This window comes from Chiloscyllium punctatum, chromosome 11, assembly GCF_047496795.1.
Source record: "Chiloscyllium punctatum isolate Juve2018m chromosome 11, sChiPun1.3, whole genome shotgun sequence".
NCBI lineage: Eukaryota > Metazoa > Chordata > Chondrichthyes > Orectolobiformes > Hemiscylliidae > Chiloscyllium > Chiloscyllium punctatum.
The window spans coordinates 111,105,970-111,133,522 of NC_092749.1; the positions used below are offsets into that span (position 1 = coordinate 111,105,970).

At 43.4% G+C, this 27,553-nt stretch overlaps 1 protein-coding gene across 3 annotated transcripts in view; it reads left to right on the top strand.

Moving 5' to 3' along the window:
• Positions 1-27,553, top strand: part of macrod2 (mono-ADP ribosylhydrolase 2) — a 945,224-nt gene that overhangs the window by 908,705 nt on the left and 8,966 nt on the right. For 2 of the 3 annotated variants that reach the window (XM_072581522.1, XM_072581520.1), the window contains 3 exons: positions 5,647-5,727; positions 8,092-8,160; positions 8,954-9,031. In XM_072581522.1, the coding sequence (XP_072437623.1) occupies positions 5,647-5,727; positions 8,092-8,160; positions 8,954-9,031 (228 nt within the window). The remainder of the gene's footprint in view (positions 1-5,646; positions 5,728-8,091; positions 8,161-8,953; positions 9,032-27,553) is intronic. The other variant, XM_072581521.1, reaches the window with a different exon arrangement.

The following is a 27,553-nucleotide window of genomic DNA, read 5'->3' on the forward strand; positions in this document are numbered from 1 at the left end:
CTTAAAGAGCAAATCTAATTCCATCCCATTTGAAGAAAAAAAGCATTACACCTGTTTCCAAACGATTATGTCTTGGAACTCTGAGAATTTCTGTTTTTTTTCAAAATGTGTTTCACACGACAGTATTCGCCTGGGGACAGCTGCGGGTATGCTGTTTGTAGCATGGAAATTGTTTGGTCAGTTTCGGTGCAGTTTCAACAGAGATATGATGTAGTGAAATTCCTTTTGTGTAGTGTCATAGAGTCATAGAGATATAGAGCACGGAAACAGACCCTTCAGTCCAACTCGTCTATGCCAACCAGATATCCCAACCCAATCTAATCCACCTGGCAGCACCCGGCCCATATCCCTCCAAACCCTTCCTATTCATATACCCATCCAGATGCCTCTTAAATGTTGTAATTGTACCAGCCTCCACCACTTCCTCTGGCAACTCATTCCATGCACGTGCCACCCTCTGTGTGAACAAGGTGCCTCTTAGGTCTTTTTTATATCTTTCCCCTCTCAACCTAAACCTATGCCCTCTAGTTCTGGACTCACCGATCCCAGGGAAAAGACGATGTCTATTTATCCTATCCATGTCCCTCATGATTTTATAGACCTTTATAAGGTCACCCCTCAGCCTCTGATGCTCCAGGGAAAACAGCCCCAGCCTGTTCAGCCTCTCCCTGTAGCTCAAATCCTCCAAACCTGGCAACATTCTTGTAAATCTTTTCTGAACCCTTTCAAGTTTCACAACATCTTTCCAATAGGAAGGAGACCAGAATTGCACACAATATTCCAACGGTGGTCTAACCAATGACCTGTACAGCCGCAACATGACCTCCCAACTCCTGTATTCAATGCTCTGACCAATAAAGGAAAGCATACCAAACACCTTCTTCACTATCCTATCTACCTGTGACTCCACTTTCAAGGAGCTATGAACCTGCACTCCAAGATCTCTTTGTTCAGCAACACTTCCTAGGACCTTACCATTAAGTGTATAAGTCCTGCTATGATTTGCTCTCCCAAAATGCAGCACCTCACATTTATCTAAATTAAACTCCATCTGCCACTTCTCAGCCCATTGGCCCATCTGAACAAAATCCTGTTGTACTCTGACATAACCTCCTTCACTGTCCACTACACCTCCAATTTTGGTATCATCAGCAAACTTACTAACTGTACCTCTTATGCTCGCATCCAAATCATTTATATAAATCGTGAAAAGTAGAGGACCCAGCACAGATCCTTGTGGCACTCCACTGGTCACAGGCCTCCAGTCTGAAAAACAACCCTCCACCACCACCCTCTGTCTTCTACCTTTGAGCCAGTTCTGTATCCAAATGGTTAGTTCTCCCTGTATTCCATGAGATCTAACCTTGCTAACCAGTCTCCCATGGGAAGCCTTGTCGAACGCCTTACTGAAGTCCATATAGATCACATCTACTGCTCTGCCCTCATCAATCATCTTTGTACTTCTTCAAAAAAACCAAGTTTGTGAGACATGATTTCCCGTGCACAAAGCCATGTTGACTATCCCTAATCAGTCCTTGCCTTTCTAAATACATATACGTCCTGTCCCTCAGGATTCCCTCCAACAACTTGCCCATCACCGACGTCACGCTCATTGGTCTATAGTTCCCTGGCTTGTCTTTACTGCCCTTCTTAAACAGTGGCACCACGTTATCCAATCTCCAGTCTTCCGGCACCTCACCTGTGACTATCGATGATACAAATATCTCAGCAAGAGGCCTAGCAATCACTTCCCTAGCTTCCCACAGAGTTCTGGGGTACACCTGATCAGGTCCTGGGGATTTATCCACTTTTATGCGTTTCAAGACATCCAGCACTTCCTCCTCTGTAATATGGACATTTTTTAAGATGCCACCATCTATTTCCCTACATTCTATATCTTCCGCGTCCTTTTTCACAGTAAATACTGATGCAAAATACTCGTTTAGTATCTGCCCCATCTCCTGCGGCTCCACACAAAGGCCCCCCCGAGCGATGGGTATCATCCTTTGAAATCTTATTTTGTTCCCTCAGCAATGCCCGAAGCTGCAGACCAGGTGTTTGGTGTGCTCTCCCTAGTTACTCTTTTGTCCTTAATGTATTTGTAGAAACGCTTTCGATTCTCCTTAATTCTATTTGCCAAAGCTATCTCATGTCCCTTTTTTGCCCTCCTGATCTCTCTCTTAAGTATACTCCTACTTCCTTTATACTCCTCTAAGGATTCACTCGATCTATCTTGTCTATACCTGACGTATGCTTCCTTCTTTTTCTTAACCAAACCCTCAATTTCTCCAGTCATCCAGCGTTCCCTATACCTACCAGCCTTTCCTTTCACCCTGATAGGAATATACTTTCTCTGGATTCTTGTTATCTCATTTCTGAAGGCTTCCCATTTTCCAGCCGTCCCTTTACCTGTGAACATCTGCCCCCAATCAGCTTGCAAGTTCTTGCCTAATACCGTCAAAATTTCTCTTTCTCCAATTTAGAACTTCAACTTTTAGATCTGGTCTATCCTTTTCCATCACTATTTTAAAACTAATAGAATTATGGTCACTGGCCCCAAAGTGCTCCCCCACTGACACCTCAGTCACCTGCCCTGCCTTATTTCCCAAGAACAGTTCAAGTTTTGCACCTTCTTTAGTAGGTACATCTACATACTGAATCAGAAAATTGTCTTGTACATACTTAACAAATTCCTCTCCATCTAAACCCTTAATACTATGGCAATCCCAGTCTATGTTTGGAAAGTTAAAATCCCCTACCTTAACCACTCTATTATTCTTACAGATGACTGAGATCTCCTTACGAGTTTGTTTCTCAATATTCCCCCCACCTTACCCCAGTTCCAACCTTCGAGCTCAGCACAACTCTCATGACCTGTCCTACCTGCCCATCTTCCTTTCCACCTATCTGCTCCACCCTCCTTACTGACCTATCACCTTTATCCCCACCGCCATCCACCTATTGTACTCTTTGCTACCTTCTCTCAGCCCCACCCCATCCCCATTTATCTCTCCACCCCGGAGGCTCCCTGCCTTCAATCCTGATGAAGGGCTTTTGCTCGAAACGTCGATTTTTCTGCTCCTCGGATGCTGCCTGACCTGTTGTGCTTTTCCAGCGCCACTCTAATCTAGACTCCAGCATCTTTCCACCACTGACGTCAGGCTAACCAGTCTATAATTCTCTGTTTTCTCTCTCCCTCCCTTCTTGAAAAGTGGGACAACATTTGCCACCCTCCAATCCACAGGAACTGATCCCGAATCAATAGAACATTGGAAAATGATTACCAATGTGTCCACGATTTCTAGAGCCACTTCTTTCAGTACCCTGGGATGCAGACCATCAGTTCCCGAGGACTTATCAGCCTTCAGACCTAACAGTCTCTCCAACACCATTAAGGTGGGAGGAGATAGATTTAAAAGGGACCTGAAGGGCAACTTCTTCACACAGACGGTAATTTGTGTGTGAAATAAGCTGCCAGAGGAATTGGTAGATGCAGGTAGAGTGACAGCATTTAAAAGATATTTAGACAGGGGTATATGAATAGGAAAGGTTTGGATGTGCCAAATGCAGGCAAGTGGGACTAGTTTAGATTGGGAAATGTGGTCAACATGGATGAGTTGGACCAAAGGGCCTGTTTCCATGCTGTGTGACTCTAAGTTTGTGAGAACTGGGTGGAGCAGGGATCCCATGGCAACACCACCTATTTAGGCATACGTGGTGCCATTCAGATGGAACTCAGCTGCTCAGTTCATAAATTGAACGAGTTCATCGCTCTCCTGTCATGTAATATTATTGTTGATAGTTTGCCTCTTGAATTGGTATTCTTGCGAGATGCCCTGGTGAGGGCAAAATGAAAAGCTTGAACAAAATGTGTCTTTTGTAGCAATACTCAATTCTGTATGACCAAACAACTATTTCAATATGGAAACAAAGACCCTCAGCTGCTGGAAATCTGAAACAAAAACCAAAAATGCAGCAGATGCAGGTCTGGCAGCATCTGTGGAGAGAGAAACAGAGTGAATGGTTTGAATCCAGTGATCCTTCACCAGAACTGAAAATAGCTGGGGGCAGGTGATATTTATGCAGATGATGGATTGTGTTGGGGGAGCAGGAGGGTAGCAGAATAGAGTACATGGGGATAGTGCCCAGAGACAGAGAGAGAAAAGGGACAGGCAAACAAAGAAATTGCTGCTGATGATAAACAAGGAGGGAGCTAATGGCTGAGTAGGATGCTAACGAGAAGTGAAAATGTTTGAAGATGGATGGCTGTGAAGGGAGCAGTTCATATGGGACTGAACCTATAGGGACAAACGAGGGGAATGGTGTCTAGATCTCATTATTAAGACAAGTGCCTCTTTCTGTCAAGTTTCATTCATAAATAGCCTTTGAGGAAAGATTTCCTGCCTTCCTTAACTGGTCTGGCCTACTTGTGGCTCTAGATGCACAGCAATGGGGTTGAATCTTAACCATCCTCTGTTATGGCCTCAGAAACTATTCAGTCAAAGGGCAATTAGGGACGGGCAATGAATGCTGTTCTTGCATGTGCAGTCCATATCCCATGAATGAAATTTATGTGCAAAGGCAAGTCACTCAGCACAACCAGTCTGTGCCCATGTTCATAAACTGCATGACTTTCCACTTTTCTCGTCCACCTTAGCTTTTGCATGTGCTTGTAAAGTGTCACAACAAAAATCAAAAATGTTTAGTCACTTGTACAATCCAAATTTTTGAAAACGCTGCTTCAGAAAGATGACTCTGCCATTATTGATTTACAGAGAACCACATTAAGTCTACAGCATAGAAACAGGCCTTTCAGCCCAACGGGTCCATGCAAGCACTTATACTGCACATGCGTCCTCTTTCACCCAACACCATCGCACTCTCTGCTTGTACCTTTTCTCACTCCTGTGTTTATCCAACTTCTCATTGAGTGACTCTATGCTACTGCTAGTCAGCTTTTCCAAGTGATCACAGGTTCCACGTCTGAGTTATTCTGATGAACTAAGAGTTAACCTGGCCTTTCAGGCACAAAGGCCCTGGTTTGTTCAACTGAATGCATAGGGAGTTCCTGTCTTTAACAATATTTCACCATATTTCTAAGCAAGTCAAAATGGCAAAATCATTTTCTCAGCATAGTGACCAAAATGTTCTGAAGTAAAGTTTACTTTCATGAAAATGTCTTTTTCCATTTTACTGTGTTTAGTAGTGAGCAAGTGAAGGTGATGACCTAGAGGTATTAATGCCACACTGCTCCTACAGCGACCCAGTTAATGATCCAGCGTGTCCACGTTCAAATACCACTAAGGCAGATGATGGAATGTGAATTGAATTTTAAAAATCTTTCATTAAGAGTTTAAAGATGACAATGAAACTATTGTTAGGAAAAACCCATCTGGTTCACTAATGTCTTTTAGGGAAGGAAACTGCCATTTTTACCTGGTCTGGCCTACATGTGACTCCAGACCCACTGCAACGTGGTTGACTCTCAACTGTCCTCTGGGCAGTTAGGGTTGGGCAATAAATGCTGGCCTGGCCACATCCCTGTGGATGAATACAACATTAGCGTGAATCAGTTTGGCGTCCGTTATCATTATGCCTATTATTTTTCAGACTTTAACAATATTTACTTTTCTTTCCATGTTCTAGTTTCCACAGAAGAAAGCCCTGATGGTCAAGCAGAAAATTCACTGAAAAAGAAAGAAGACGAAAAATGTACTGGTTCACCTTGTAAGTGCTTTTTGAACATTGCGTTGATAAAATGATTCTTGGAGAAGAGTCAGTTGAAGTAGATATAATATTTAGAATATTGCCTTTTCAAGTTGTAAGTTTGCTCACTGATCTGGAAGGTTTGTTTTCAGATGTTTCGTCACCATGCTAGGTAACATCATCAGTGAGCCTCCGGTGAAGTGCTGGTGGCATGTCCCGCTTTCTATTTACGTGTCTTGGTCTCGTAAGGTGGGGTGATATCATCTAACAACACACTTAAACAACAGCTGATGATCCTAAAGGACCCTATATAAACAACCAGCAAAACAAATGTCATTTACAAAATACCCTGCAAGGGCTGTAACAAACACTAAATAGGACAGACAGTCAGAAAACTAGCCAACAGGATACGCAAACACCAACTAGCCACCAAAAGATATGACACACTTATCACTAGTATCCTTACATACAGACGAACTGGGACAACATATCCGTCCTACGCCAGGCTAAACAGAGACACACAAGGAAATTCCTAGAGGCCTGGCATTCAATCCAAAACTCCATCATTAAACACATCGATTTGGACCCCATTTACCAATCTCTTAGGAAAAAAGAAGCATAAATAGAAACATAAATAGAACGTGGGACAGAACACCAGCCCTTCACTGGAGGCTCACTGATGATGTTACCTAGCATGGTGACAAAACGTCTGAGAACAAACCTTCCAGCTCAGTGAGCAAACTTACAACCTGAACCTCAACCTGAGCTACCAATCTTCTCCAAAATCACACTGCCTTTTCATATTGGAAGGCTGGGCTTCCATGGTGATTAAACAGAGTGAGGAGAGTTACAGGGAATTTTTAATGGTTTCTTTGAAGTCTGTGTGGTAACCGTGCCAACTGCAGCTCAGTGGGTAACTCCCAGTGTGTAAATCCCAGGCCTTTTCACCCTAGACACTTGAGCACAAAAGATGGAAGCTGACACTGCAGTCAGTACTGAGGTGAGTGCCACACTGTCAGGGGCTGCTATTTGGGGAGAGACATTAAACTGAGGCCTCATTTCCCCTTCTCAGGTGAATCCTGGTGCAGCAGGTAACGGATCTGATAGGGCTCATGGTGGAGATTGCATTAGGCCCAGCTGTACTGATGACACAATCAAAGGAAGAGAATTGAGGAATCTACTGAGAGAGAATGGGAAGAGGATAATGAGTTGGATAATCAGCCATGATCATATTGGATGCTGGGTCAGACTCGAAGGGCTGAATGGCCTATTTCTGCTCCTACTCCTATTGTCTATGTTATCCCAATGGGGGTCAGATCTGTCATCTCTGTCTCCTGATAGAGATTCTCTTGATTCCTGATGAAGCGCTTTTACCCGAAACATCAATTTTCCTGCTCCTCAAATGCTACCTGACCTACTGTGCACTTCCAGCACCACTCTAATCTCCAGCATCTGCAGTACCCACTTCCACTCTGTCTCCTGATAGTCTTAGTAATTAGGTCTAACTGGCCAATTTAATTTGTACGTATTGCTGTGGTATAATAAAACTACATCTCGGTGTTAGGACAAGAACCTCTTCTTATTAAGACTCAATAGTGATTCATCACCTCCCACTTTCAGCTAAACAGGCCTAGTATAGAAAGGAGCATGAATGGCAGCACTGCACCAGCTCATAAAATAAAATCACACGAAAAAAATAAAGAACTGCGGGCTCTGGAAATCTGAAAGACAAACCGAAATTGCTCGAGAAACTCAGCAGGTCTGGCAGCATCTGTAATAAGAGAAACAGAGTTAACATTTTGAGCACAGTGACTCTTCGACGGAACTGATGGCAGTTATGAAAAGCTGGTATTTATGTTGATGATGTGGGGTGGGAGCGAGTGGGCAAACTTAGATAAAGAACTTAGAGAGAGAGAGAGAAAACAGTGGTTGGACAGACAAGATGTACTCCCACAACCCACTAAGGCTCCCCCGACAGCACCTTCCAAACCTGTGATCACTACCATCTAGAAGGATAAGGGCAGCAGATACACGGAACCACCATCCCCTGAAGGTTTCTCTCCGAGTCACTCACCATTGGAAATATATTGCCGTCCCTTCACTGTCACTGAATTAAAATCCAGGAACTCCCTCCCATGTTATGGGTGTATCTGTAGCACATAGGCTCCAGAAGTTTGGAAGGTTGCTTTCCCCCATCTTCTTGAGGGCAATTAGGATGTGCAGTAAATGCTGGCCCTGTTAGCAATGGCTACATCCCATGAAAGAATTTTTAAAATTCACCCAAATGTAAACAGATTCCAAGCAATTGAACTCATTAAACTGTTCAGCCGCGTTGAGGAAGTGATTCTGTATCTGACCGTTGTTCGATGTTGTGCTTTGTTTCAGCAGTGCCCTTGGAAAGTCAAGATGATGACTCTAAACCAAGTGATGTGTACATGGATAGCCAAGTTGAAGGTGAGAATGCACACATTTAACAAAACCAAAGGCAGTAGCAAATGCAGGATATGGTGAATACCTTTTGCGGTGATTATTGTCTCTGTCTCCTACTGGATGTAGGCATTGCTGATAAGGGCAGGAGTTTATTGCTCATCCCAATTGCCTTTGTGTCGGTGGTGATAATCCCTGACCTTGATAATAACTGAATTACTTGCCTGGCTGTCTTAATTCAGAGACAACTGTGTTGGTATGGGCCTGGAGTCACCTATAGACCCGATTGGGTAAGGCTGTGAATTTCCTTGCATGCAAGACATTAGTGAGCCAATCCAACCACTTCATGGTCATTTTTTCCCAATACTAGTGTTTTATTCCAGATTTATTTCACAGACTGCTGTAATTCCCCAGCTGCCATTGACGGGATTTGAACTCCTGTCCAGTTTATAGGTCTGGGCATCAGGAATAGTGTAGCCCAAAGACATAACCAGTCTTCAGACTTCCCAAAGTCGTTCATGGTCACCTGTTTGTTAAGTGAAGAAATTCAGACGTTGAAGAGAGCATCCCATTACCTCCACTTGCGTGGTGCAAGAGATTTTCCAGTTAGGATCAGGCTGAATCGGGTTGTGTTCAAACTTCTTTGAAATATGCATTTCCCATTCACAGGCGTCACTGTTGGAACACTGCTGTCTCCAGGAGTTGTTTGTTTGCTATTGCATTATTACTGAAGTGCCACGTGACATGATGTGGTCTTGCTTAGAATTTTAAAAAATGAAATGTTTTTCTTCTCAGTTTTACAAAGAAGTTTACTTTCCAGATCAATCTGAAGACAATGAAATGCCAACCCAGCCTTGTAGCCAAACAGAAGTGGGTAACTCTCAAGCTCAGTCAGAGGGTAAGAAGTCCTTTTCACTCTTAAAAGAGACAAAGAAGAGCCACTGGACTCAAAACGTTTCCGTCTCCAGAGACGCTGCCAGACCTGCTGAGTTTCTCCAGCATTCTCTGTTTTTATTTGAGAGGGTTTTACAAACGGATTCATCTCAGCCCACCTGGGTTACATTGCACAGCCATTCACAGGGCTCCCTCATCCATCACATCATCGCCGTCCAAGTCGCCCGTCTGGATTGCTGGCTTTACTGAGTTACCTGAGCCGCACTGCGGCCAGGGTCCCAGCTATTTGCCTGCTGATCCACACCATCCTTCCACCCACCTCCCTGCCTCACCGTCTCCCAGGATGTTCATCTCATAATGAGCAACAAGGGAGTCGGCAGGAGAGTGAAATCAGGGCCACAGTCAGATCAGCCATAATACTAGTGAATGACGGAGGGGCTGAATGGCCTGTTCCTCTGCTCCTAGTTTGTAAGCTCATATGTGACCTCCTTTTAGAAATACCTCAATGCCCTTTGACCCAGGTTACCCTGGCACTTGTCAGTCCTTAGGCTACTCATCCAATCTGTCCTACTGGGTCTGGTATCCACTCCTTCCACCCAGTGTGTCTGGAAAAGCTGTCACCCATCAATCTCCATTTCACTTCCCTGAGCCCCCATGACCTTGTAAGATATTTGCGTCATCTTAAGATTCTCCTCAGCAGTTGCATTCTCACCTTTTGAAACCCGCACTGGTTCCTCTCCTCACCCCTACCCATTGTCTCTTCACTCCCCACATGCCCCAGCACCACCAGCTCCCCCCCCCGGCCCCTAACTGATCTCCCTCCTGATACCTAACCAGCGACTTTTCCCATTTTCATTTGGTTTCTTCGGTGTAGCTGGGAGCAGTAAGTTGCAAAGGAACACGAACAGCTTAACACAGTGGACAAAATGCTACCAGATAGAGAAAAGGAGAAGAACTGCAAAATTGTCAACTTGAATAGAGATAAGAAAAACTGCAACATTTTCGAAACACTGAGAAGCTTGGGGGAGCTGAGAAATATTTGGGCCTTTCTGTGGAACTCACTGAAAACTGGTGGACACGCCTGAGAAAGTTAAAAATCACACAACACCAGGTTATAGTCCAACGGAGAATAAAATAATCACCTGATGAAGGAGCGTCGCTCTGAAAGCTAGTGCTTCCGATTAAATCTGTTGGACTATAACCTGGTGTTGTGTGATTTTTAACTTTGTACACCCCAGTCCAACACCGAAGTCTCCAAATCATGACGCCCAAGAAATGATTTTAAGAGCCTGATGGTGTGTTGCTATGTATCACGAGGGGCTGTGAGGGTGAGGGGTGTGTTAGGACCTGGAGGTTTTGCTTGTGTGATTGGGATGCTTGGCTCGATTTTGGGACATTTGTTAGATTGGAGCAGGGGGAGGGGGATTAGTGTGGGTTTGGAGGTGGGGGATTGAGGCAAGGGAGAGTGGAAAAATGGGATGGAAATTTCTGAGTGGAATTGTGAACTTGCACATTTTTAAAAAAAGCACTCAGTTTCCCACTTGCACCCAGAGTGGGAAACTGTACCTCCCGTGTGCACTACACCTTTACTCAAAGCATTGAGGCATAGGGAGACTGCTTCGATTTCAATGTAGCCCACTGTTGCCAGTACAGATGATCATTGTCCCTCGCTAGACTCTGAGCCATTTCAGTCCCAGGCCCAGTGATGAAAGAACAGCAGGGCCTATCTTTTCCAGACAAATTTATTGGTCAGAGTATTGAGTACAGGAGTTGGGAGATCATGTTGCGGCTGTACAGGACATTGGTTAGGCTGCTGTTGGAATATTGCGTGCAATTCTGGTCTCCTTCCTATCGGAAAGATGTTGCGAAACTTGAAAGGGTTCAGAAAAGATTTACAAGGATGTTGCCAGGGTTGGAGGATCTGAGCTACAGGGAGAGGCTGAACAGGCTGGGGCTGTTCTCCCTGGAGCATCGGAGGCTGAGGGGTGACCTTATAGAGGTTTACAAAATTATGAGGGGCATGGATAGGAAAAATAGACAAAGCCTTTTCCCTGGGGTGGGGGAGTCCAGAACTAGAGGGCATAGGTTTAGGGTGAGAGGGGAAAGATATAAAAGAGACCCAAAGGGCAATTTTTTCACGCAGAGAGTGATAGGTGTATGGAATGAACTGCCAGAGGATGTGGTGAAGGCTGGTACAATTGCAGCATTTAAGAAGCATTTGGATGGGTATATGAACAGGAAGGGTTTGGAGGGATATGGGCTGGGTGCTGGCAGGTGGGACTAGATTAGGTTGGGATATCTAGTTGGCATGGATGGGTTGGACCAAAGGGTCTGTTTCCATGCTGTACATCCCTATGAGTCTTAGTAAAAACCTTGCAATAGATTTCAAGGAGTTGCCAAAAGAAGCAAAGGTGACATGAGGAAAGGTCTCTTCACACCGTGAGTGATTCAGGTCTCGAATGCATAGTCTGAGAGTGCAGCGGAGGCACATTCATTTGAGACTTTGAAAAAGGAATTGGGTTACCAATAGAAGGAAATGGAAGAAGTGCAGGATTACAGGAAGAGTCGGCAAGAGGTGAATTGTTGGGGGGTGGATAGCTGAGTTGGCTGGTCAGCTGGCTTGCAATGCAAATGTTGCCTCCAGCGAGAGTTGATTTTCTGGCATGTCCCTCCCCTGAGGTCTGGTGACCCTCAGGTTAAGCTCATCTCTAATGAGTCTCTGGGAAAATGGCAATTTTCACTTCTCTCAGCCAGCCAGTGTATGCAAGATGGGCTGAACGATCTCTGATACTCAATCTTTCCCCGTTACGAAGATGAAAATTAGCCCCTCTGTATGTGCCTGAGATTGTGCAGCAATGTATTCCAGCATCCAACACCCCAGCAGAGCTTTCACGAAGCAAAAGATTAATTTCAACCTCATTCAGTCTCACTCGTCTGGCACAAGGGTCAGTCAGGAAGTTATTGTTCTGCTGTAAGCCTGCGGAATTCTGTCTTATTTTTAAGAGGATTGTTGGACTAATCCTTGCAATGAGCCACTCTATCTCTAAAACAGAGTTAATCAGTAGGCAGTAAGATTGGCTGCGCAGATCAACAGGGAAGGGGATTAGATTATTTGAGCACAGACAAAAGTTTGAGGATTTTTGAACCTGTTAAATAGAATCACTGTGTATCAGAATATAAACTCAGAAGATAGCAAAAGACCCAGTCCACACCAGTGGTATGATTTGTGAAATCTATAGAGGAAGCAAGGTAGGGAAAGATTTAATATGAAGAGAAGGATGATTTTCAGGAAAAAATATGAGGTAAAGTGGAAAGTAGAGTAGATGAAAGTTAGTTCTATCCCCAAAGGCAGCTACCTGTTGAAACATCCATCCCACCATCTGTTTGGTTTAGACCTGCACTAAGATCACCCCATTCAAAGTAGCATCATAACGAGTGCCATCAGTCACCACGATGGACTCAGTTTTAAAGAATCCCTGAAAGGGGGATTTGTCCACCTGGAGGTGTTTATGTCTTGGTGTGGGAACAGTGCTTCCAAGAACAATCCTGTTAACTGGCCACAGGTACGCGACACAGGTACACAACACAGGTACAATGGAACGGCTGACAAGTATATTCACGGTGGCCCTGCAAAACCAGAGTTTTATTTTTGCTGTTTTTTTCAGAGGATGTGGCTGTTACTGACCAGCCAGTATTTGTTGCCCATCTTTAATTTCCCTTAAACTCAGGCCATTTCAGTTCAGTGTCATTGTGGTGTGTCACGTATAGGTCAGATTGGGTAGGGGTGGCAGATTTCCTTCCCCAAGGTAACATCCTGGTAAATCTCTTCTGAACCCTCTCCATCTTGATAATATCCTTCCTATAACTGTGCGACTCATTGCACATTGCCCACTTTTTGTGTGTTTTTCCATACATAACATCTGCTTGACAACAGATTATCTGCAGCACAGAGCATTAGAAACTTGACCAGACTATCAACAGTATTCTAAACAAGCTTTTAATTTGCAGTGTACTATTCCATTTACAGTGCAGGGATTTTAAAATCAGTCTCAGAATGTTGGTATTGCGAGCAAGGTCAGCATTTATAACCGACCCCGACTTGCTCTTGAGAAACAATTGAGTAACTTGATAGTACGAACCACTGTGTTGTGGTTACAGATCAGCCAAACTGCATAAGGATGGTAGGTTTCCTTCTCTGAAGTACCTTTGTGAACCAGGTGAGAGTTTTTTCCCGCAATCCCATATCTCAGGAAGGATGTACTGTGCCTGGAGCGTGTTCAGCAGAGATTCACGAGAATGGTCCCAGGAATGAAAAGCTTAACAGAGGAGGAACGTTTGGGGACTCCGGGTCTACACTGGATGGAGTTCAGAAGGATTGGGGGGGTGCAGGGGATCTAATTGAAATTTACAGAATGGTGACTGGCCTGGACAGAGTGGATGTTGGGAAGATGTTTCCATTGCTAGGACCCGCGGGCACAGCCTTAGAGAAAAGGGAAGACCCTTTAGAAGGGAAGGAAGGAGAAACTTCTTCAGCCAGAGAGTGGGGAATTGATGGAATTTACTGACACAGAAGGCCAGGTCATTGAGTGTATTTAAGACTGGGATAGATAGGTTCTTGATTAGTGGTGCTGGAAGAGCACAGCAGTTCAGATAGCATCCAAGAAGCTTCGAAATTGACGTTTCGGACAAAAGCCCTTCATCAGATTCCTGATGAAGGGCTTTTGCCCGAAACATCGATTTCGAAGCTACTTGGATGCTGCCTGAACTGCTGTGCTCTTCCAGCACCACTAATCCAGAATCTGGTTTCTAGCATCTGCAGTCATTGTTTTTACCTAGATAGGTTCTTGCTTGTCAAAGATTACAGGGAGAAAGTGGGAGAATGGGTTTAAGAAACTTATCAACCATGATTGAATGGTGGAACAGACTCGATGGGCTGGATGGCCTAATTTCTGCTCCTATGTCTTATGATCTTATGCTTATAGTTGTTTCATCTTGACTGAGAGCAGATTTTTATTTGAGATTTATTAATAAGCTAAAGTTAAATATCACAAATGCCAGGAGGGGTCTTGAATTCCAGTCTTTGAACTTGCAGCAACCTAACCTACAGTACCATAACAATTAATTATAATTATTACAGAGAGACTGCTAGTGGTGGGTTAGCCTGGGGCGGGGGGGTGGGGGGGTGGTCACCATACCTCAGCTGAGGGGAGACGTTGAGAAGGAGAGTCTTTCATGAGAACCTCAGCTAGTGTGGGAATTGAACCTGCATCATTGTCAATCATTCTGTGTCACAAACCAGCTGTCCAAACCAACCAAACACCACACCATATTGTGTTATCAATATCCAACCTGTACGGGGGCCTAAACAAAACTGAGGGCTTGAAATCTTGATCCAAGTATTCCTTTAAGCCAGTACAATGGAACTAACTTTCCAGTAACTCCTCTGCAAAACGTGAAACTATATAACTCAGAACATTTTGTTCATTGTGTGATATATTTAATGCACTTGTATTATTAAAAAAGCATGTCTTTGGTAGCGATTAATTGCCAAGAACATGGGAGTTAAGGTATTTGCCTTACATTTTAAGATTCTGGGATTCAATCAGTTCAAGAGCCACAGATAGTGTTGATGAATTAGAATTAGCTTTATTGTCCATGTACTCAAATGAGTGACAGTGAAAAGTTTACAAGTCGCCACTTGCAGCACCATCTTAGGTACAAAAATACCTCAGTACAGCTTCTTCAGTTACAAGATCTTAGAAAACAGAGAAATAAAAAGTCCAGAATTACAGAAATAAGAACTCAGAGACATGGTCTTTCACTCCAGAGCACACTGGTACCTGGTCTCCAGTCTGCACTGGGCCTTGGCTCCAGACCGTGCTGGGCTTCAGTTTGAGGTTCATGGGATTGGGAGATCACTCTCTGGAATCACCTCGAGTACTGTCACTTTGGAACTCTCAAGTAAAGTGATGAGCTAAGTTCCATCTTGCAAGGAATAACCCACACACTGCCCTGTTTCAGCAACTGCGGAAATAACCGCAGCTGTTAACAAATCCGATAACGTACCCAAACGTAGCCTATGGTGACCTGCTTTGTGCCCAATGCTGCTTTATCTACCTCTTTGTTTAATACAAATCACAACTAGATCCTTGTCTCCAAGTCAACTTGGGATTTCTTTTGTGGCTGATTGCGTACAGCAGGATTACACTTTCGGTAAATAAGCATCGAGATAATTAAATGTGAATGTGATTGATGGGTACTTCCTACTTATTTAGAAAAAACAGTCACTCTGGGAGCAGGTACTCCAAGCCCTGCCTTTCAGCTGTGCCCCCCATGCTGACGGTTTCACTAAACTGATAATTAAAAGAATCCCAGGTACTGAGTGCCATTTCTCCTCTCTTTCTCTTTGGTTCCATTGTTTGTTCATTGGCATGGTGAGCAGATGGTCAGAGATTTTAGCCTTTCAAAGCTGCAGGGCTTTCCCATGACATCAAGCTGGTCTTAGTGTTGTGCAATTAGATTGGGGCTTTCAGACTCCACAGGGATTGACTAAAGACCTGAGTAATTTCAATAAAGATTTGTAAAGGGAATCTTGTAAGGCCAGTCAAAGCCATTCGAGTGAACAATGCCAGCAAACGTAGTAGGTCCCTTTCTTGTTTTAATCTGGGGAATATTGATGATGAACCTCTACCTATTTAGTGTAGCTGTGGTCGGAGGTATTTAATAGGAGGCCACTTCCCTCCAGGCCAGGTCATAGGTCACTGTTTAATTGATTAGGAATTTACAAGCCTATCCACACACCTTCAGGCAATGGGAAAGCAAACAGAATGGTTGAACTTTATTTTTTTCCGCAGTTAGAGTGTTGATTCTCAGAGTCGAATTCTGCATGTTTCCAGCATTGAACGTAGTCCTCGGAAACCGAGAAGCATTTTTGCTTCAGAAATTTCAAAAAAAAGTCAAGAGTGTAAAGCACAGCAAAGTGGAGGAACTGGCTGTTTCCATCATGACAAAATGTTCAATGCTGGTGTTAGAAACAGTGGGGCAATTCTAAAGGGGATGCAGGAGCAGAGGGATCCAGGTGTACACGTGCAGAGACCATTGAAGGTAGCACAACAGTGGGGAAAAGCAATAAATAAGATTACAGCGGCCTCAACTTTATCAAAAGGAGCACCGACTACAAGAGCAAGAGGTGATGCTGAACTTGTCCAAAACAATTGTTCTTTCCTTATTTTTCTGCTTGGTGCTAGGAACAGAAACAGGCCCTTTGGCCCACAACATGACACCAAACTAAATTAATCCCTTCTGCCTGCCCTTGGTCCATATCCAAACATGCCTTGAATTTTTAACTTACTTATTTAATTTTCTGCTTTACGCCTAAGATTTTGTTACAGGTACCCAGGATGACACCGGAAATGGTGACTTTGTACTGTACTCCTGTGTCCCTGTGCTTGAGTACATATGACAATCAATCCTAATTCTGACTCTAGACCTCAACTGGAGGGCTATGTCCAGTTGCGGAAGTCACATTATGGGAATGAGGTGAATGCATTTGAGTACGCGCAGAAGTGATTAACAAGAATTGTTCCATGAATAAGAAATGTCAACAATGAGGAAAGATTGAAGACGAGAAAATCATGAACAGTCTGGGCAGAGAGGGAGAGGCTGCTCCCATTCATAAAACAAAAATGAGGGGGCATAGAATTAATAAAATCATGATCAAGCTTCACAGCCCAGATAGGGAGAAACTGTCCCTGCTTGTAAAAAGAACCAGAATGAGGGTTAAAGTGATGTGCAAAAGTAGCAAAGATAATCTGATCGAAACCTTTTTCACCCAGCGAGTAGTTAGGGTGTGGAATGCACTGCCTGGAAATATAGTGGAGGCAGGTTCAATTGAGGCCAGCAAGAAGGACATTCGTTATTTGGATAGAAATAGTGTGCACCAACATTGGAAAAAGACAGGGGATTGGTGCTAGATAATAGAGCCAGTGCAGATGTGGTGGGCTGAATGCCCTCTGTCTGCACGGTAACAATTCTGTGTGCACTTTCTCGAGAGTAGGGGACTATAAAACTCGAGGACATAGGTTTAAGGTGAGAGTGGAAAGATTTAAAAGGATCCTAAGGGGCAACTTTTTCACACAGAGGGTGGTGCGTGTATGGAATGAGCTGCCTGAGGAAGTGGTAGAGGATGGTACAATTGCAGCATTTAAAAGGCATCTGGATGGGTATATGAGTTGGAAGGGTTTGGAGGGATATGGGCAAAATGCTGGCAATTGGGACTAGATTAATTTAGGATATTTGGTCAGCATAGATGAGTTGGATCAAAGGGTCAGTTTCTGTGCTGTGCACTTCTCTGACTCTAAACAAGGAACGACCCACCAAAATGTAAATCCATGCTATAGTCTTGTGTTTATATTATACCAAAACCATTATATCACAGGAGAAGTTACTAAACAATGCATTGCACAAAGCCACAGAATGGCATATCAGGACTAAAGGCTTAGTCAAAGAGACAGACTTTGAGGAGCACACTTTAAGGGGGATAGAGGAGCACAGATGTTCAGGGAAGGAATTCCAGAGCTTAGGGGACTGCCAGCTAATTTCGAACTTTTTGTGACATACTTATAACTTATTTGAAGGTGTCAATTAGCACATCAACGACTTTAGTGAGCAATGTTATCCATTTCAGCCTTGTTAATTATAGACATGCATCTTTTACAAAAACATTGAAAAATGTGACATTCACTCCATTGAGCGTGTTTTTGGAAGGTCTAGCACTTGACCGCTTGTTCAGCACATCCCTCTGTCATTTTATTTTCTCCCCAGCTTCCCCCTGAAGGAATTTGCCCAATTCTCTTCTGAATGTTGCTATTGAATCTGCCTCCATTAGTCTTTCAGGCAGTGCATTCCAGATCACAACAACTCACTGAGTAAAAAACTGTTTCCTCAGGTAGCCTCTGGCTGTTATTGTCAATCACCTGGATCGTGGATCATCAGGTTCTGATCCTCCTGCTACTGGGAACAGTTTCTCTGTATTTACTCTGTCACTGTACGGAATGCGAGCGTTGACAGTTCAAGCTTCAATGTGCAGATCCCCGAAACCTATCAATCAGGTTGTGTTTAATTTCTGTATTTGGTTCTTCTTCCTTCCCCTCAGCATAGTTTTTTTTTGTTAAGAGTTATTTTATTTCCAAGGATGGCCTTTTAAGAAGATTTTTCATGAAGAAGTAGCTGACACAGTTCCAATGGGTGTATTTATATCTGAATGTCAAGTCCCACATTTCAATGAGAAAGTAAAGTCTAACTGGAGGATGTGCTGCCTTCAATCTTTTGCATTCCCTGTTCAGTGAAACTGATGTATGATGATGGGAGTTAGATTTGGAGTCAGCCATTGGGCCCCTCAAATGTTTTTGTAAATTCATTTTTAGGCTGGCATGGTGGCTCAGTGGTTAGTACTGTTGCCTCACAGCGCCAGGGACCTGGGTTTGATTCCACCCTTGGGCAATTGTCTGCGTGGAGTTTGCACATCCACCCTGTGTCTGTGTGGGTGTCCTCTGGGTGCTCCAGTTTCCTCCCACAGTCCTAAGATGTACAGGTTAGGGTAGATTGGCCATGCTAAATTGCCAATAAAGTGCAGGCTGTGTGGATTAACCATGGGAAATGCAGGGATAGGGTAGGGGGCTAGGTCTGGGTGGGATGCTCTTCAGAGGGTAGGTGTGGACTTGATGGGCCAAATGGCCTGTTTCCACACTTTTGGGTTTCTATGATTCACAGGACTTAGGCATTGCTACTTTGGCCAGCATTTATTACCCATTCCTAATTGGGTGGTAGTTCAGAGTCAACCACATTGCTGTGCGTCTGGAGTCACATGTAGGCCAGACCAGGTAAGGATGGCAGTTTCCTTCCCCAAAGGACATTATTGAGACAGGTGGGTTTTTTTCTACAATTGACAAGTCAACATTGAGTCATAGAGATATACAATGTTGTAATTGTACCAGCCTCCACTACTTCCTCTGGCAGCTCATCCCATACACACACCACCCTCCGAGTGAAAAAGTTGTCACTTAGGTCCCTTTTATACCCTTCCCCTCTCACCTTAAATCTATGCCCTGTAGTTCTGGACTCCCCCACCCCAGGGAAAAAAACCTTGTTTATTTACCCTATCCATGTCCCTCATGATTTTATAAACCTCTCCAAGGTCTCCCCTCAGCCTTCGACGCTCCAGGGAAAACAGCCCCAGCTTATTCAGCCTCTCCCTATAGCTCAAACATTCCAACTCTGGCAACATCTTTGTAAATCTTTTCTGAACCCTTTTAAGTTTCACAACATCCTTCCGATAGGAAGGAGACCAGAACTGCACACAATATTCCAAAAGTGGCCTAACCAGCGTCCTGTACAGACGCAACATGACCTCCCAACTCCTGTACTCAATGCACTAACCAATAAAGGAAAGCATACCAAACACCTTCTTCACTATCCTATCTACCTGTGACTCCATTCCAAGGTCTTTTTGTTCAGCAACACTCCCTAGGACCTTACCATTAAGTGTATAAGTCCTGCTAAGATTTGCTTTCCCAAAATGCAGCACCTCACATTTATTTAAATTAAACTCCATCTGCCACTCAGCCTATTGACCCATCTGATCAAGATCCTGTTGTAATCTGAGGTAACCCTCTTCGCTGTCTGCTACACCTCCAATATAGGTGTCATCTGCAAACTTACTTACTTTACCTCCGATGTTCATATCCAGTCAGTTCCAGATTTCTGAATAGGGATGGGAATAAATGCTGGCCAGCCAGCGATGCCCACATCCCACTTTTTTTAAAACTTAAGTTACATTAGCTCCCGTGGTAAGATTGGAAAGTATTAGACTAGAGCTCAGGATTCTTCACCCAGTACCATTCCCATTATAGCACCACCTCGACAAAAATCAGACCAAATTGTAACAGAGTATCAGGAGGTTGATCATGAAGAAAGTTATTTGGAGATGTAATTATTGTGATAAACAATCCTATCAGTCACTCTGCAACCCATTAAGTTCACACATGTAGTAAAGCTCCAGTCATCTGTTTTGGGAATGTTAATTACAGGATAATTGTTGAAGACCATGGATAACCGCCTGTCATGGTGGGATTCGAACCCACAACATTACCCGGGTCTCTGGATTAATGGTCTAGTGAAAACATCACTAGGACATAGTCTCCTCTGCCATTCATTCAGATCAAGGCTGAGACTGCCTCAACTCCACTTTGACACCCTACCCCTTGATTCCCTTAGTATCTAAAATATAAATGCAAGGGTTTGTATTCTGTGGAATTGTAAAGAAATTGCAATACAGAAACATGCCATTCAGTCCAACCATTCCATCTAGTGTTTGTGGTCCACTTGAGTATTGTCCCACATTGTTATATCCAATGCCTTTAGCATTACTCCGTCAGGGTGTTTTACTCCCAGTCTGATGCATGCTGGACCTGTCCTCGGAAATGCTTTTGGTGCAGGGTATATGTTCAGCCTCTAGTTGAGTGACAGCATATTTGGGAAGTTTCAAGTAGATACATTAGCACTTGAGAAAATAATAAGATGCATTGATATTTTCTAATCAGTGATGTTACTACACACATCAGAAGCAGGTGGGTCTTGACCCTGGGCCTCCTGGCTCAGAGGCATTACCGCTGCACCACAATAGCAATGCAGTGCATGTCCAATACTTTGTATTGTGTTTCATTTGCTACAGAATTAGTGTGTGAAAGTTCTGTTGTAATACCAGGATTTGCATAAATACATTAAAAAAGATGATGAGAAGTTCAATTGTGGTTTCAAATGGGTCAGATTATATGCAATTTTTGATAGTTCAGTATTCTAATGATGATATCATTTTCTAATTACTTTATACCTACTCACTTACATCATTAAGACTCCACTTGCAATCTCTCTCAAGTGGTTGATTTAGTCTTTCCAAACCCTCTTCATAGTCTTTTTCTAATTATCTTTCACTTGTGCTATTTAATTGCCACTCTGCTTGTTACTGGAACCAATATGTCACTACCTTCATTATCACACATAATGTTCCATTGATTTAGAGGCCACCCCTTAACCTTTGTGGCTCTTGTGAAAAAAAAGCCCCCAGTTCTTGAGTTTTTCTCTCTCTCTCTCTCTCTGTGCAGTGTTACAACTCTGCTGCTGCCTATTGAAGCAATGCTGCTCTTTTCCTCAGTGGTTTCACATTCTCCTGATAATTATGTGCCCAAAACTGTCTAAGGTTTGAAGCTCACTTGTCATCTAAGGTTTTGTAAAAATTCAATGGGAGCTTCTTACTCCTTCTGTACAACGCCTCAGAATGTCAACCCAGTATTCCCATTGGCTATAATGTGAACATTACCCATGCTATGCTGCCAGGATTTCCAAGTATCTTTCGTAATCCATGAGGAAGAGTATTGGTTACAGCATATTACCCTCTCATTGTGCTTCCCAAATTTTGGATTGAACCATTTCTCTGTATCTGCCATCTACCTTCCTGCCCTGTATAATTTTTTGGTCATGGTGTTGTCACTCAGTTACTTTGATGACTGCCGTGTGCAGTTTCATTGAGCATCTTTGTCAGGGCAGAAGGCTTTTCATTTTCCCCTTTTTCATCAGGTCAACGGGATCCCTCACAAATGGCTCTCTGACCATACACCATGCTGCCAACATGTATAAATATCACAAGTGGGTTCTGGCAGTTTTAGACAGACAAGGACTGGTCATCATACTAATGCAAACTGGTGAACGTTTCACAAATTGCACATGATGCCAAAATCTTGTTGAGTAGGAGATCACTTGACCTGTCTTCAGCCAGTCCCCAATTCTATGTGATCTGATACCATCTGCCATTACTGATGAGACGGGCAGCTTTAACACATAGCTGTTAATTCCTTATTCTACAAGGAGAAACAGATGAATAGAACACAAGAACATTATAACACAGGAACAGGCACGTTGGCCCACCATGTTGAGCTGAACATGACACCAAATTAAACTAATCTCTTCTGTCTGCCCTGAGTCTATATTGCTGTACTCCTTGCATATTCATGTGCTCATTTAAAAGCCCCTGAAATGCCCCTATTGTAGCTGTCTCCACCACCACCCCCAGCATTCCAGCCTCCTACCACTCTCTGTGTAAAAAAGCTGCCCCTCACATCTCCTTTGAACAGCCTCCTCTCACCTTAAATGCTTGCCCGCTAGTATTAGACACTTCAACTCTGAGAAAAAGGTTCTGACTATCAACCCTATCTATGCATCTCATCATTTTCGAGAAATCTGCCAAGTCTCCACTCAGCTCCACTGCTCCAGAGAAACAACTTGAGTTTTGCTAGCCTTTTCTTACAGCTCACACCCTCTAATCCAGGCAGCATTTTGGTCAACCTGTTCTGTACCCTCTCCAAAGCCTCCACATCTTTCCTGTAATGGGGTGACCAGAACTGAACGCCAATTGAATGATTAACTTTATTCTCCGAATAGTGTAAGGAAGAAAGCTTTGTCAGCATATCTCTCTTTTAAACAAGGTTTGAATTCTCAGGCTGCAGTGTAATTTGAAGATAAACAGTTGGTGAAATAACTGATCTCTAATTCCCTGTCCCTTTCCTTCAATAAGTGTACTTGTTTGTATCTGCTGGACTGTGCTCTATAATGCTATATAAAAAAACCGATAAAAATGGAAGCAGTTATGTTCTTCAATTATCCTCTGCCATCAACTCGTAAATTAGCATTTCTGATCTTACTTGTGAAGCTCATTATGTTGTGTTCGGTGCTTTTAAAGTGTTCCCTTGTTTTAGGGTGCCTAATTGGAGCACTTCATTAACCAGAACCTTCATCAAAATAGGGCTTCATCCTCAATTTCCTTTCCACTATTTAATACAGTGTAACATCCTCCCTGTAATATGATTGATGTCTTGATACTTCTCAGTTCAATCAAAAGTCATTCTGTTCATGCATTTTTCTCCACTTAATTTTAAGCTCTATCCCCTGGATACTGTTTGATTAATATCACTCATCTTCTTTCACTTCCCTCTCTATTCTGTCTGGACCCAGATCAAATACTGACCCAGTTACAGCCATTTTACTTTGTGGCTCGAGACTCACTCAGATTCATTGACTTTGAAGTTATCTGTCTTGGCACGATAATGCATCATGCACTTTCAGTGTATCAGGTTGAAGGTAGAGTCCCCATAGTCCTACCAGACCATAGAGCTGCCCTCCCATTACTGAGAGATGGTTGGTGGTGGTTTAACCTGAAGGTCACCATTGCCTCAGGTGAGGGGAGACGTTGAGAAGTTGAACCCTCAGTTGGCTGATTTCAATGTAAGGGAAAATCTAGTTATCAGTTATATGAGGTTACTTTAATTGTCATTGAGCCCATCTCTCAGTTGTAGTATCAGAGTGGATGAACTACAGGTTGTTATTTCTGATTGATCTTGACTGGAAGATACACTTGAGTTTTGAACTTGTTGGAAATCCTAGAGGTCAGCAGAGCCTCTTTTATAGAGTTATAGAGATGTACATTTTGAGGCGGTCTTTTGGGATTGAGGGTGACTTGGTTCCACTCTGGTTCAATGGGGTCTGAGATGAGATTGATTTCACCATTGGTCTTAATCGACAGGTGTAGGTGCAGTGCTGGAGGAGGTAGTTGGAAAAGCATTAGTCAAAGATGTGTTTTTTCTCATGCATTTTGTATTTTTATATATATATATAGAACACCAGGTTTATTTAGATGTACTAGCTTTCGGAGCACTGATCCCTTCATCAGGTAACTAATGGGGCAGGATCATAAGACACAGAATTTATAGCAAAAGATCATAGTGTCATGCAACTGATACGATATATTGAACAAACCTAGATTACTGTTAAGTCTTTTATCTTTTCGAATAGGTTGTGTGTAAATTCATTAATATATAAATTCCAGAACTTCTTTCAAGTCATGGCACTATGATCGTTTGCTATAAATTCTGTGTCTTATGATCCTGCCTCACTAGTTACCTGATGAAGGAGCAGTGCTCTGAAAGCTAGTGCTTCCAAATAAACCTAAAAATCACACAACACCAGGTTATAGTCCAACAGGTTTAATTGGAAGCACACTAGCTTTCGGAGTGATGCTCCTTCATCAGGTGATAGTCTAAGGAGCGATGCTCCGAAAGCTAGTGTGCTTCCAATTAAACCTGTTGGACTATAACCTGGTGTTGTGTGATTTTGAATTTTGTACACCCCAGTCCAACACCGGCATCTCCAAATCATGCCAAATGAACCTGTTGGACTATAACCTGGTTTGGTGTGATTGTTAACTTTGTCCACCCCAGTCCAACACCGGCATCTCCACATCACACATGTAAAGTCATAGAGACGTACAACATGGAATCAGACCCTTCAGTCCAGCTTGTCCATTCTGACCAGATATCCCAACCTAATCCAGTCCCACCTGCCAGCACTCGGCCTATATCCCTCCAAACATTTCGTATTCATGTCATAACTGTCATCAATAAGCCTGAGTCTCAGGAGCAGCTACAAGATCCAAGCGACTCTCAGTCCACCATTTTTAAATCAACCTGTCTGTTATGACGCACAAGTTCTAGAGCAGTTGGGACTTGAACCGGGTCTCCTGCCCCAAAGGTAGGAGCATTAACACGGCACCACAAGAGTCCTCCAAATTGTCTGCACACAAACCTATGATAGACTCCTTCACTTACACGTAATTCTCATTTATAAATTCATGATGTAAAATGTTCCTCTCTCATAAACTGCTATTAGGTTGATAAAAAAAACATGCCTCTGGCCAACTGTTAAGTGGCTGATTATGAATTCTTTGCGGTGAAGCTGTTTAAAATAAAGGGGAAAGGCTTTCCATGAGGATAACGGACAAATGTCTTGGAAGTGCATCAAGGATTCATTCAATGACTCATTTCCAAACTGAAAAACGTTCTGTGGTCTACCACAGGACAGCTCAAAGCGAGAGGTAAGAATGATTCCACTAATTAATTCTGGCATTATAGATAATTCAGCAGCTGAGCTCATCATCGCTACTAAAGTATCCACCTCAGGAAATATTGATGTACGTGTAAAAAGTCGGATCCAATTTGCCGAAAAGTTTTCCAAAAGAAATGTAAAAATGCCAAAGTTTTGTCAGCAGCTATGTCTCCAGAGTCCAGTAGATTTGATGCATTATGCACAGCACAGGTACTTCTGAAGTTGTTGCTAGAATAATGGGTAGGGAGAGAAGATAGATCACAAAGATAATGTAATGAAAAAAAAACAGCCATGTTCAGGGAACAGCAAGATAGTCACAGGAAGTGAGAGACTGGTTTCATTGTTTAAAATTGTGATGGGTGAAAAAGTGTTGTTGCACCCTGCTAGAAAGTAAGATCTTGCACTTCGATATGATGTGGAGATGCCAGTGATGGACTGGGGTGGACAAAGTTAAAAATTACACAACACCAGATTATAGTCCAACATGTTTATTTGGAAACACTAGCTTTTGGAGCGCTGCTCCTTCATCAGGTGGTTTTGGAGTATTAGATTATAAATTCTGTGTTATACTCCATAACCACCTGACGAAGAGGCAGTGCTCCGAAAGCTAGTGTTTCCAAATAAACCTGTTGGATTATAACTTGGTGTTGTGTGATTTTTAACTTTGCATTCAGATAGCTCTTGCTATGACATCCGAAAAGGGGTGGCATGGTGGTTAGCACTGCTGCCTCACAGCGCCAGGAATCCACCCTCAGGCGACTGTCTGGGTGGAGTTTGCACCTTCTCCCCTTGTCTGGTTGGGTTTCCTCCGGGTGCTCCGGTTTCCTCCCACAGTCCCAAGATGTGCAGGTCAGGGTGGATTGGCCGTGCTAAATTGATCATAGTGTGTAGGCTAGTTGGATTAGCCATGGTGAAATACAGGGTTACAGGGATAGGGTATGGGGTGGATCTGGTTGTGATGCTCTTCATGAGGGTCATGGGCTGAATGGGGTCTTGCTTCCACACTGTAGGGATTCTCTGCACACTTTTGGGGTGCAGCCCCTGTTGCAGTGTAGAATAGGTGGCAGCCAGTTTGGGCAAAGCAAACATGACCTGACAACAAAATAATTTTTGTTTCTTTGATGCTGATAAAGGTGTAATAGTGACCATGACATCACAGGAGCATGGGAAATGGAAGCAAGAGTAGGCCATTCAGCACCATTTTTCCACACTATCCCCATATCCCTTCATATTTTTAATATCAAGGTCTCTACGTCGCATTGGTGTAAAGGAGTCCAAAGGTTCACCACTCTCTGAGTGAAGAGGGTCCTCTTTGTCTCAGTCTTAAATATCCCACCCTTTATTCTAAGATGGTGTCAAAGCAAAAGGAAATATCCTTCCTGCATTTACCCAAACAATCACTGTGAGAATTTGGTCAGCTTCAATGAAATCACCTCACATTTTTGTAAGCTCTAAAGAAGGCAGGCCCAGTCCACAATCTCTCCTCACAGGACAGTCCATTATCCCAGAGATCCATTGGGTGAACCAGCAGGGGGAATTGCCCCTCTTTTTTTCCAAGTAGCATCTTGGGATATTTTATGTCCTTTATACCTGAGGGGACAAATGGAGTGTCAATTTTCACACCTCATTCAAAAAGTGGCACCTCCAGCAATCCCTCAGAATGTCAGCCAATATTTCTGTGCTCAAGTCGACAGGGTGGGACTTGAACTCATAACCTTTTGCCTTGAGTGCTACCCACTGAGCCACAGTGTGCTGCGTACCTCAATGCCCCTCAGATAGGGTGGGTCTTCATGAGCAATGTCACGTGAGATCTGGCAGTTCCATGAGAATTTGGCCAGTTTACTCTGCGCTGTCTTTTTAAAGTTCCTTTGTGGGACATGATCACTGTGGGCTGAGCCAGTGACTATTGCCCATATAGTTTCCCTTGAAAAGGTGGTGGTGGTGAGCTACCTTCTTGAACTGCTGCAGGTGCACAATGCTGTTATGGAGGGAATTCCAGGATTTTGACCCAGTGACTTGGAGGGGAACTTGGAGGGACCAGTGTTCCCAAGTATCTTGTCCTTGTCCTTATATATGGAAGTGGCCTTAGGTTTGGAAGGTGCTGTCTAAGGGGTTTTGGTGAATTTCTGCAGTGCATCTTGTAGATGGTACACACTGCTGTTACTGAAGGTCGGTGGTGGTGGAAGTGGATGTTTGTGGACGTGGTGCAGGATGCTTTGTCCTGGATGGTATTGACCTTCTCAAGTGTTGTTGGAGCTGCCCCCAACCAGGCAAGTGGGGAGTATTCCATCACACTCCTGACTTTTGTCTTGTATATGGTGGACAGGCTTCGGGGAGTCGGGGGTGAGGTATTTGCCACTGTATCCATGCAGTGAGTCCTGTTCAGTGTCTGATCAATGGTAACCCCTTCCCCAAGATGCTAATAGTGGGGGATATTCAGTGATGATGATCTCTTACAGTTACACTCCTGTATGAATGTTTTACTAAAATAATGGTGTATTCTACATTTAAGGCATCAAGTTTTATAATGTGGAGT